This window comes from Rhincodon typus, chromosome 45 (genome assembly GCF_021869965.1).
Source record: "Rhincodon typus isolate 14 chromosome 45, sRhiTyp1.1, whole genome shotgun sequence".
Lineage (NCBI taxonomy): Eukaryota > Metazoa > Chordata > Chondrichthyes > Orectolobiformes > Rhincodontidae > Rhincodon > Rhincodon typus.
The window spans coordinates 1,524,275-1,535,728 of NC_063376.1; the positions used below are offsets into that span (position 1 = coordinate 1,524,275).

The 11,454-nt window shown below is 45.3% G+C and overlaps 1 protein-coding gene across 1 annotated transcript in view; it reads right to left on the bottom strand.

The window, feature by feature from the left end:
- Window positions 1-967: 967 nt before the first annotated feature.
- Window positions 968-11,454, bottom strand: part of LOC109925439 (gamma-aminobutyric acid receptor-associated protein) — an 11,331-nt gene continuing 844 nt past the window's right edge. The window contains exons 2-4 of the mRNA XM_020525380.2: window positions 7,778-7,856; window positions 3,119-3,237; window positions 968-1,502 (exon numbers count right to left, since the gene is read on the bottom strand). Of these exons, the coding sequence (XP_020380969.1) occupies window positions 1,437-1,502; window positions 3,119-3,237; window positions 7,778-7,856 (264 nt within the window). The 3' untranslated portion in view covers window positions 968-1,436. The remainder of the gene's footprint in view (window positions 1,503-3,118; window positions 3,238-7,777; window positions 7,857-11,454) is intronic.

Sequence of the window (11,454 nt, forward strand, 5' to 3'; positions counted from 1 at the left end):
TTAGGGATTATTGACCAATGAGGTGATGACTGGCTAAAACGTAGTCAGCCCCTACTGCCTTCAGCCATTTCCGGATAACGCTTGGGAGTGTATCACATTAGCTGATGACTGGCTTCTCTGATGCTGGGGAGGCGAGATGGAGCAGCTACGTTGCACTTTCATTTGAAGATGGTTGTGACTGCTTCAGCCTTGCCAATATTACAACTGCAGTGAGACAGCTCAGAGTGCAACACGTCTGCAGAACAATGGATTCCCATGTGCTTCCTGTAACATTCCACTTGTTAACTGCCCCCAGCTTATCTATTCCAGTACAGCTGCAATTCTATCAGCTCGACTTTGTGGTGAGCACGGCTGCCTCATAGTGGCAGGGACCCAGGTTTGATTCCACGCTGTTGCTGGAGGGTGCTCTCCCGATCCGAGTTTCCTCCGGGTGCTCCAGTTTCCTCCCACAGCCCAAAGATGTGCAGGTTAGGGTGGACTGGCCATGGGAAATTGTCCCATAGTGTCCAGGAATGTGCAGGCCATGGGAAATGCAGGGTTCCAGGGACAGGGTAAGGGGGTGGCTCTGGGTGGGATGCTCTTCAGAGAGTTGGTACAGATGTCATGTCTGCTTCCACATTGTGGGGATTCTATGAAAAGGGGGAGGACAGATGTGGCAAGATGGTGCGTGCAGTGGTAATATCACTCAGTTAGCAGTCGAGATCTGGCCTCATGCTCTGGGGATGTGGGTTCAACACAGTCACTACTACAGTTGAAATTCAAATCTCAGAACGGAGACCACAAAAAGAAAACATCCAGATCACACTAATGTCCCTCAAAATGTGTCATTATTGGCTGGTGTGACCTACATGTCTCTCTAGACCCACAGCTCAGTTCAAGGTCAATTGAGAAGCAACAAGAAACCACATCTCATGGAAGAAAGGAAACAAAACAGGCTGGAAGTAAAATGAATGAGACAATACGGAGGCACTGTGTACTGGCGTTTTATTATTAGCTTCCACGGTACATAAGGTGTGTCCTTTGGCAGCTATACGGCACAGTTGGCGAAAGACTCATCCAATCAGCTTTGAGTTGACATTAAGGGTGAACGAAAAATACAGGGAGAAAAATTAACCCCCACAAACCACCAACCCCCCTCCCCCCCTTCAACCCGGCAAAATTAAAGGGAATCAAAACAGCCAGAAGCAGGACTGCAGGAACCATAACAGTAAGAGCTCAGAAACTGACACATCAGAACAGGTCATTTAAAAAGGACTACTTCATCTCCTGCTGCCCCCAACCCGCCCCCAACCCACAATTCCTTCCCCCCACCCCCCATCTCCATTTATCCAGGTTATGACAGAAACACAAAAATGATCAGCATTTATAGAACACACCAGGAAGTGCAGAGCCAGAGAACACCAAAGCCTCTGAAGCCATCAGCAGCAAAGCAGACATTAGATTCCGTAGACACTCTCATCACTGTAGGCGATGTACAAAAAGAAGTCCTCTTCGTGATGCTCCTGAGAAACAGAAACGGGGAGGTGGTGAACAGGCCGCAACAGTTAACCCGCACCCAAATTTCTTTATACTCGAGCTAAGGCTTCACCACGGGTTCAAATCACCCACGTATGACAGGGCTGCAAGCCACCCAGACGATGAACTGGGGAACAGATCGCATTTCGCCTTTCACCACACCCAGATGGTCCCAGAGCTCCGAGATTTGTGAAGTGAAGTCACTGTTGTGACCGCAGGGCAATTTGCACAGAGAACAATTTGACAGGCAGCTCTCTATTCACACAACTGGAGGGATAAATATTGGCCGGGGCACCAGAGAGAAATATCTTACTCTCATTCAAGCAGTAACATGGGATCCATCAGGAGGGGGGCAGAAAAGGTCTCTCCCCCACCCTCCCCTGTTTTACATTCGACCCCAGTGCTGGCCCCTCTGACTGTGCAGCACTCCCTCGATGCCGCAGGAGACTACCAGCTCAGGCCTCACAGTTAAACCCATGTGTTTCTGACTCAGATGCGTGGGTGCTACACAGAGCTACAAGAAATATGCCAACATTCAATATCAGAGGTAATCTGGTTATCACATCTGAACACAATCCTGTACATTATAAAACATTATAAAAGTCAACAACCACCCTCACATTTCTAAATCTCAGATCAAGTTTGTTTTGGCAAAACATTCAGAGGGAAATTGGCTGCAAATGAGATTGAGGTTTGACAAACAGATTTTGTTCTAGGATTTGCTTTGCCTGCACTTTTTTTTTTTTTTTTTTTTTTTTAAGAAATTCAGTCTTCACGTCTCCTTTGCTTAACAGGATGGTTCAGGCCAAAGCAGTTTTTCTCAGTTGTGTACAGCACTGGCAAGACTGCTTTCAGAATAATGTGTACATGCAGTCATGTATGGTCACCTTAAGGACAGGTATAACTGCATGGGAAACAGCTCTGAGAAGGTTCACAATGGATTTCCTTGAAAGACAAAGCGTGTTTGTTAGGGTAGATTGGACAGGCTGGATCTGTATCCACTGAAGTTTAGACAAATGAGTCACACCCTGGCTGACACAGATGATACGGAGGGAACTTGACAGCGTAGATATTAAGCAACTATTTTCCCCTTTTTTTGTTGCGGGGCAAGGGGAAGACAAGACACGCACACAGAAACAAGAGGTATTAATTTTGGGGTCTCCTATTTAAAAGTCAAGATAAGGAGACATTGTCTTCTCTCACATAGATAAGAGTCTATACCATTATTTTCTAGAGAAGTAGAGGAGGGGACTCATTGATTCTCAATTTATAGGGGAGTCAAAGGGTATAGGTATGGAGGGAAAGTGGACTTGAGGTCACAATTATACTGAATGCTGTAGCAAGCCTGGAGGGCTCAAATTGGCCAATCACGCTCTTCATTGGTGTGCAGTTCCCAGGTGGAAGCACATCAAGCTGTTAAAAGTGAAATGAGATAAAATCTGAAGGAAGTGCTCAAATGGAAGCAGCAATGCTGGCGTGGACACTGGCACCCATTACCAACCTCGTACAGCTTGTGTGCACCATCCCCTCCGCCACTTGCAGGCACTGGAATCCACTACCACCCTGGTACAGCTCCCCATCAGTACCAGCACCCATGACTGACCTGGTAAAGCTGACCCATGGTTGCACTGGTCGGTGGAATGACATTGTTTACAAAGAAGAAGAGGGCATCCTCAGCTCTCAGGTGAATGCGTTTTCGAATCAGGAAGTAGAACTGTCCAACTGAAGGAAGGCCAGAAACACAAAGTAGTGAGCAAAAAGCAAACAAAACACACTGCAATTCAGTTTTAGCCAACTTAAATCAATCCCTACAAAGATGCCAACTTCCTCTACGGTCTTAGCAATTACTGGACATTGGAGTATTCTCAGCAATGACAACACTAAGAAACAGGAACAGACGTAGGCCATTCGGCCCCTCGAGCCTATTCCATCGTTCAACAGGGCCGTGGTTGATCTGACATTCCTCATGTCTGCTTTCCTGCCCATTTTAGGGACTCCTTGATTGCCCGAGTGATCAAGAATCTCTCTCAGCCCTAAATACCCACAAGGACTCTGCTCCCACAGCTTTCTGTGACAAGGATTTCCAAAGACTTTTGATCCTCAAAGATTCAGTTCCTCACCAAAGTCTTTATGTGGCATGTCTTAATTCTAAGACTATGCCCTCTGGTCCTAGACTCTCCCATGTAGGGAGATATCATGTTCTGATGCTGCAATGTTGTCTGGGCCCATAGCCTTTGCAGTATCCAGCACCTCCAACCACGGCTTGATATCACGTGGAGTGAACTGAATTGACTGAACACCACTATCTGTAATGCTGGGGACCACTGGAAGAGGCCGCAATGGAACATCCACTCGGCATTTCTGGCTAAAGACTGTGCAAATGCTTTAGCCTTATCTTTTGCACTAATGTGCTGGGCTCTTCCATCATTGAGGATGGGCATATTTGTGGAGCTTCCTCCTCCAGCGAGTTGTTTAATTGTCCACCACTGGATGCAGAGCTTAGGTCTGATCCACTGGTTGTGGGATTGCTTGGCTCTATCACTTGCTGCTTATGCTGTTTGGCAAGTATCCCTTGGTAGCTTCACCAGGTTGACACCTCACCTTCAGTAATGCCTGGTGCTGCTCCTGGCATACCCTACTACACTCTCCATTGAACCATGGTTGATCCCCTGGCTTGACGGTAATGGTTGAGTGGGGGATATACTGAGCCATGAGGTTACAGATTGTGCTGGAGTACAATTCTGCTGCTTTTGATGGCTCATAGCACCTCATGGATGCCCAGTATTGAGTTGCTAGTTCAGTGCAAAGTCTGTCCCATTTAGCACGGTGATAGTGCCACACAACACGATGGAGGTTATTCTCAATGTGAAGGCGGGACTTCGTCTCCACAAGGACTGTGCAATGGTCACTCTTACTGATACTGTCATGGACAGATGGGTCTGCAGCCGGCAGATTGTTACGGAAAGGATGTATTTTCCCCCCTTGTTGGTTCCGTCACCACCTGCTGCAGGGCAAGCCTAGCTTTTATGTCTCTTCCTTTTTATATTTCTAAGGAAGATCCTATAGTCAGTTCTCATATTCCTTGCTGGTTTGCTGTGGTAGTTTGTCTTTATCAAGTCCTCCTTTGCTGGATTCTGAATTTATCCCAGTCTTCAGGGCTATTAGCAACTTTGGCCTCTTTATGTTCTTTTCCATTTAACGCAACATCCTCCTCAACGACCTTGGCTAGTCACGGTTGATTTATTCCTTAGAATCTTTCCCTCCAGACTGGGATGTGTTTTTGCCGAGAGTCATGAATTGCCTCCTTAAATGCCTGCCACTGTTAGATTAACAGGAATGACAGTAAGCAATCGCTCAGTTCACTTTAGCTCACACAATTCCTTATTTCATTGCAATTCCCTTTAAGGAAAAGAGTTGTTTCCTTCCCACTCAAACTAAATATTAAATTCTATCATGCCGTAATCACTACTTTGGGGATATATCACACGGAGATCATGTATTAAACCCACTTCATTACCCATTACTAGATATAAAACAGCCTGCATCCTGGTTGGTTCCATGAACTATGGCTCCAGAAAAGTATCCCCAATGCACTACAAATTCACTGTCATAGCCACCCTTTCCAATTTGATTACCCAACCAACAAGATTAAAGTCACCTATAATTATTGCTCTATTCTTTTTACATGCTCCAATTTGTCAACTTATAGCCTTTCCCATGGGATGGGTGTTATTTGGGGGTCTGGTAACTAACAAAAGTCTTCTTTCCATTGCTGTTTTTCTACCTCCACCCAAACGGACTCTAGAGTCTAGATCATCTCTCAAATTTCCTCATTTCATTTCTTAATAACAGAACTACTCCACCAGCTATTCCATCCACCAAAAGGTCAAATATCCTGGAATATTACCTTCCCAGTTTGGTTGCCTTGTGACCATGCTTCCATAATGGCTGAGATCATATTCATTTACTCAATCTGCTTTGTCAGTTTGCATACCTTACTCTGAATGCTTTGGGTGTTAAGATAAGAAAAGCTTTAAGTTGTGTTATTAGTGAATTTCACAACCTTTGTAGTTCAAGGTGACAGTGACACATTCTGGCCCTTCCCACCTTTGCAGATTCTTGACATCGATCCAGTCTGTAAGGCGAACAGCACGCTTACAAAGCTGTATCAACAGCATCTCAAAGTGCTGATTACAGATATTAATCAGGGGAGAATCTGGAGGTGCTCAGCCTGAAACATGCAACATGTCAGAAATCACCACAGCTGCAGAGTGAGAGGGGAAAGGGTTAATTGGCTGGCTGTTTAACAGGCACTGCCAACTAGGCTGTTGCGTTTTTCATTTTGCAGGGCCAGCTTTAACAGCCTCCCCTTTTCGCATTTAGCTGACCTCTCCCTGTGCTCCAGAGGCACACGTGACTGAATTGTATGACACGTACTGCCAGACAGGGAAACATGACGACTCATGGGTAAGGCAGAGACACGGGAATTAGTCCAGCAAATCAATGTGGGCAGTGCCAAAAAAAAACTGATCAGTAAATCAGCAGGCAACAAACACAGCAGAGCGCTGAAAAAAAACACAAGGAATGGGCTTCCGTACCAAAACATGCTACACACCAAATCTGTCTGAGAATGTGCCATTTAGAGTGAAGAGGACTGACACACACACGTATACCACACAGTAATGGATGGAGCAGACACAGGTATTCCCACAAAAACAATTGCTTTAGAAAGTAAACTATTTGGGGCAGCACAGTGGCTCAGTGATCAGCACTGCTGCCTCACAGCACCAGAGACCCAGGTTCGATTCCAGCCTTGGGCAACTGCGCAAACACCACACAGACATTCTCCGTGTCTACGCAGGTTTCCTCTAGTTGCTCCAGTTTCCTCCCACAGTCCACAGATGTGCAGGTTAGGCAGACTAACAATGGCAAATACAGGGTTATGGGGATAGGGTAGGGGTGAGGGTCTGGGTGGGATGCTCTTCGGAGGGTTGGCATGGACTCACTGGGCCAAATGGTTGACTTCCACACTGTAGGGAGTCTTTTTTTTTTAAAAACAAGACGACAAACAAAAGTAGGTGCTCACTGCAGCTCAAGGTGGAGTTCAATAAACCTCAAAGGTGATAAACCCACCTTCAACCAACAAAATGTGAATTTTCATACCAATTTGGCTGCACATTTAAAGATGCAGTTACCTCCCCTAGCTCCAGAGCTTATTCAGGATACAGATACATCTACAAAAGAAAATCCTTGGCTGCCAATTCCCATGGGTAGGTTCAATATTTTCCTGGCTTGCGTTTAGGGAAGAAAGGTGGTAAGGTCGATGTTACTGAGCCAGTAAATTCCAGACGACCCCAGAGTAATGGGGACACAGGTTCAAATCCCACCCAGCTGATGAAACTTTAACTGAATTTATGAACAAATCTGGGGTTGAAAACTAATCTTCGTCACAGTGACCAGGAAACTCTTTCGCAGAAATCCCCATCTCTAATGCCAGGGAATTCAGTCATCCTTACCTGAAATAGCCTAACAAGAAAGAGTCAAAATAAACTGAGGGCAGCTGCCAAATCCACTGCCAATCAAAAATTTAGGAGGGAGAGCAATCAGTGAAGGCTGATTCATGTGAATCGAATGGAAGGAAAGGGTTAGGAGAAGCTGCCTCTCCCACCGCAGGTGGGTTTTCTCCTGTGTTTGTTACTGACAGAGATGAGGGATGCTGCAAAGAGAACTGGTGGATTGAATGACTTGATGGTAAGGGGTATGGGATAGAGGAAGTGGCTGCAAGGATGGGAAAAAAAACTGCCAAGAGAGAGAACAGGTTAAAACCTTTCAAAGAATCAGCTAACTAGGGTCTGAAATCAACAAATGCTGGAGATCACAGAATAAAACAAAAGCCCCTAAAAATCAAAAAGTACCTTTTGAATAAACATACTTAAGCATTCTGCCAGCAAGCTACTCAGTTGAGTGTTATACTGGCCAATGATTCCCACATTCCATATACATTCCCAGACTCAAGTGGCTCAAAGTCAAGGAAAAGTTCCTCAACATCGGCCTGAAGATAAATGGCAGGGGTTCAAACATAGCCATTAAAACAGAGGATTTGTCAAATAAGGCTATGGATGTGGTGGATATTATGTGGTAAAAGATACAAAGGTGGATGCAGCCGCACTGGGTCCAGAACACAACAATGGCGGTCCCTGAAGCTGCTGGTATTAATTGGGTGGATGTCATGTCTGTGGAGAGACAGGCAGTGCTGGCTTACCTGTCAGGTCAGATGGTACAAGGTACTTCTTCTTGTCAAGGTCCCCTATCCTGGCCTTTGGTGCCTTCTCCACGATCACCTGTACAGGCCAAACACACAGGTGTTAAATAAAACCTCAACCTTTAGGCTGTTTTTCTAGCTGAACTAAAGACAAAGTTGAAGACTGCAATATGCATACGAATCATCTTATCTCAGACCTAGGAAAAAATGCTGTAAGAAAGACAGGGTGAACCCAAGACCAGTAAAGGAACTGCGTGGTACCCATTGCCCCAATATTAACAGCGCTCGTCATCAGAATATCTGACTAAACGTCTTTACGTGTAAGATAACATGAACCCTAACAGCCAGCCAGGGACATAGCTACAGCATCTCTGCTGGGCTAAGCCCGAAAGGCCGCATTCTCAGAGCTGCACAACAACAGGATGCAGCACTGGCAGGTACAGGGCTCCCAATGGAATTTTCTCTGATGTGATAATCTGTACGCTGGCCCTAGTTACAAGCCAAGTAAATACCAACATCGTTCTTTGTTTTGAATTTCAGCGTCACTCTGTCCTTCACCTTGTCCACTGGCAGGGCCGATATTTTTGATACCCACAAGATACTACAGTTTAGGAATGCCCTGGTTCCCTAAGCAGCAGCTTTTCTTGGAGCAAGCTTCTGATTTGGGCAGGAAATTCAGAATAAGGAGGAATCAGGTCGCTTTCACCTCCTGACAACACTGTGCCTGGGCCAGTGTCACTTGAATGGTTCCCATGATATCAGTGGTGATCGCTTTCTACAATGATGACTTGGTGCTCTCAGCATTGCTGCAGAAGCGTGGAATGAACACTAACTTCCTCTCCAGTTGGATCACGTGCAAATGACACAGCCATTGAGCAAAAGGCCAAGCAGAAAGTAGAGCGATGTCCCAGTATTGCTTCAAAACGGCCATGGGAAGGAAAGTGAAACCGCTGTCTGGGTTCTCAATTACAGGAAATATAGAAGTTGAAAGCAAAAATAACCAAGAAAGCGACAAACCGAAGGAACCCCACAGTTCAATCTCCCCAAGAAGTCGCACCTAAGAGACATACCTTCCTTTAGGACTAACATTTTAACCTGCCAGCTGACCTTCTTCGTACAAAACGGCAATCTTGAGGAAGTATTACTTCTGCTTTTGGCTATATTCCCCCATTCTGAGTTTCACCCTGTGGCTGCCACAAAAATAATTCACTCATTAATGAAGATCATCGGTAGAGTTAGAACAAGCAGCAATGCGGGCAGATCAAGGCCCATCTGTCCACACTAATATACAGCCCTGAAATCAGGCTGCAATTAGGCCTTACCCACAATGATTCATAACCAAGCAAATGGATTCACTGAATAGGTGGGAGAGGGAGACATTTCCACAGGAATGCATCTAAAATGTTAAATGCTTTGCCAATCAAACTTGGCAATGAACATCTATGTTTAATTTCCAAAAGAGCAAACCGTAAATTACAGCAAAACGACTAAAGGAGTGCATCACTGTTACGTAGCAAAGGTGTGAACTGCATACAGCAAGACCCCATTAACAATTGATTAACAGCCAGCTAAATTTTATTTGATTGATACTGACCAGTATACTAGGTAAACTCACATGCTCTTCTTCAGGGAGGTGTCAAATATTGTGCTGTTGTCACCCCTGAGGGGGGGTAAACAGATGCCCGGCTCAACACCTCTGACATGCTGCACTGCAGCATCAGGTTAGAGAGCCAAGCTGACTCAGAATCAACAGCATGGCAGACTCTGTGACAACGACCCCATCAAAACATCCTGCGACTGCCCTGAAATTGCCAGATTTAGCACCACATTTTTGGCTGCTTTATCACTGCTTCTTCACCCTCAGTTAAAATTACAAAAATGTACAATCCTTTTTAAAAAAGAAAAAGTGGTGGGTTGGATAGAGAGATAAGGTGAGAAAGAGAGAACAAGAGCCAGATCTGGAGGTCTAACCACAGTGACATGGCAAAAACAATGCAGTCTGACCGGAGGAATCACTAAACATGCCGCCAAGAAAGCACTGAACAAGTACAGATTTGTTAAAATAGCGGGGAGAACAGCCTCAGTGCGCTGAAATAACTACCTATAGGTGAGTGGCTCTATTAGATGCAAATGGACAGACATCTACCACGCAGGGGGAGAATCCTCCACAATCAGACCCGATGTTATACAAGACACTTATGTGTGCACATGCTCCTAGACATACTTTGCACTTGTTTACACATCACATATCTGACAGTCTGACTGCAAAAGCCACAGGAAGATAGCGACAGTATAGATCAGGACTACATCAGAGGACAGTTCCCAGGGCGTACCATCACCAGCTATTCCCTGCTAGAATTGCAGAGCCTGTTAGATTTATACTGTGCAATCAATGCATTAACAAGCTTGGCAAACCAAGTGATCAAACAGGGACTGATAGACAACAGCTGGAATTTGATACCCAGTTTAGAGGGATTGATGCTGCTAGGTGACAGATTTTTTCAAATACCAGTAAACTGCAATCTGTCACTATTAGACATCTGAGAGAGAGGCTGTCTGCTGCAGTCTGTACGGATCACTTACTGTACACAGTATGGTGACAAACTATGCTCTTCAAAAACAGGTCTGTGCTGTAATACAGTGCTCTTGACCTAAGACAGCTAGCTGTGTGTAAAGCAGCCTGTGCTAACAGCCTCAATTTTAAAGCACTTGCTCGTACAGAACAGCAGGTTGGAGTGTGTTATATCAAAATGAACCTGAATTTTTGCAGTCTTTTATCATCTCCAGATGTCCCAAATCACTTCATCACCAAGGAAATATTTTTGAAGGCATGAGGCTATGTTTCAATTTGGCAGATCATTAGCACACAGCAAGATCCCATAAACAATAACATGACACAAATCAGTCCTTCACTACTGCTTGAGAGAGAAATATTAGTCAGGGACAAAGGACATCACCACTCTTCTTCAAATAGGGGACACATGATAATTTTACACCTCCCAAGGGGCAGATAATGCATCTGTTCACTGCCTGAGAGGGGCAGGCCAATCAGCAGCATGGCACTCTCAAGCACTGACCCTCAGCTCCTGCCAAGAATTTGGGAGAAGAGAACACTGCCCTACTTTAAAAGTTAATTTCTTTTAGGTTATCCACAGCTCGATAACTGACCTAGCCAGTCACTGTTGCGGATATCATAATAGTTACATCTGTTAATTTGTTTTGATTTCATAAACGGCTTACACAGAGCGACTCTTTGGTGACCCAGATCCTAACCAGCATGTACTCATGTCATTCTCGTCACATTAACAACCTTTGGGAGCACATCAATTTTGCCGCTGGCTGCAGTGGCTAGATCCTTAGGTAGCTATGTGAGCCTCTAGTTACTGCACCCTAAACATTGGTTATGCTGGTTCCACCAGATTCTGTATTCATTGCCAGCTGGGTCACATCAGACTAATGATCACTTATAGCTGACTGTGTCCCAGTTATGCTGCGTAACAGCTGGCTAGAGGCAGCTGTAAGCTCACTAGCCAGTTAACAGCTGGCTGTAAACATGACTAGCCGGTTAACAGCTGGCTGTAAACATGACTAGCCGGTTAACAGCTGGCTAGAGGTGGCTGTAAACATGACTAGCCGGTTAACAGCTGGCTAGAGGTGGCTGTAAACATGACTAGCCG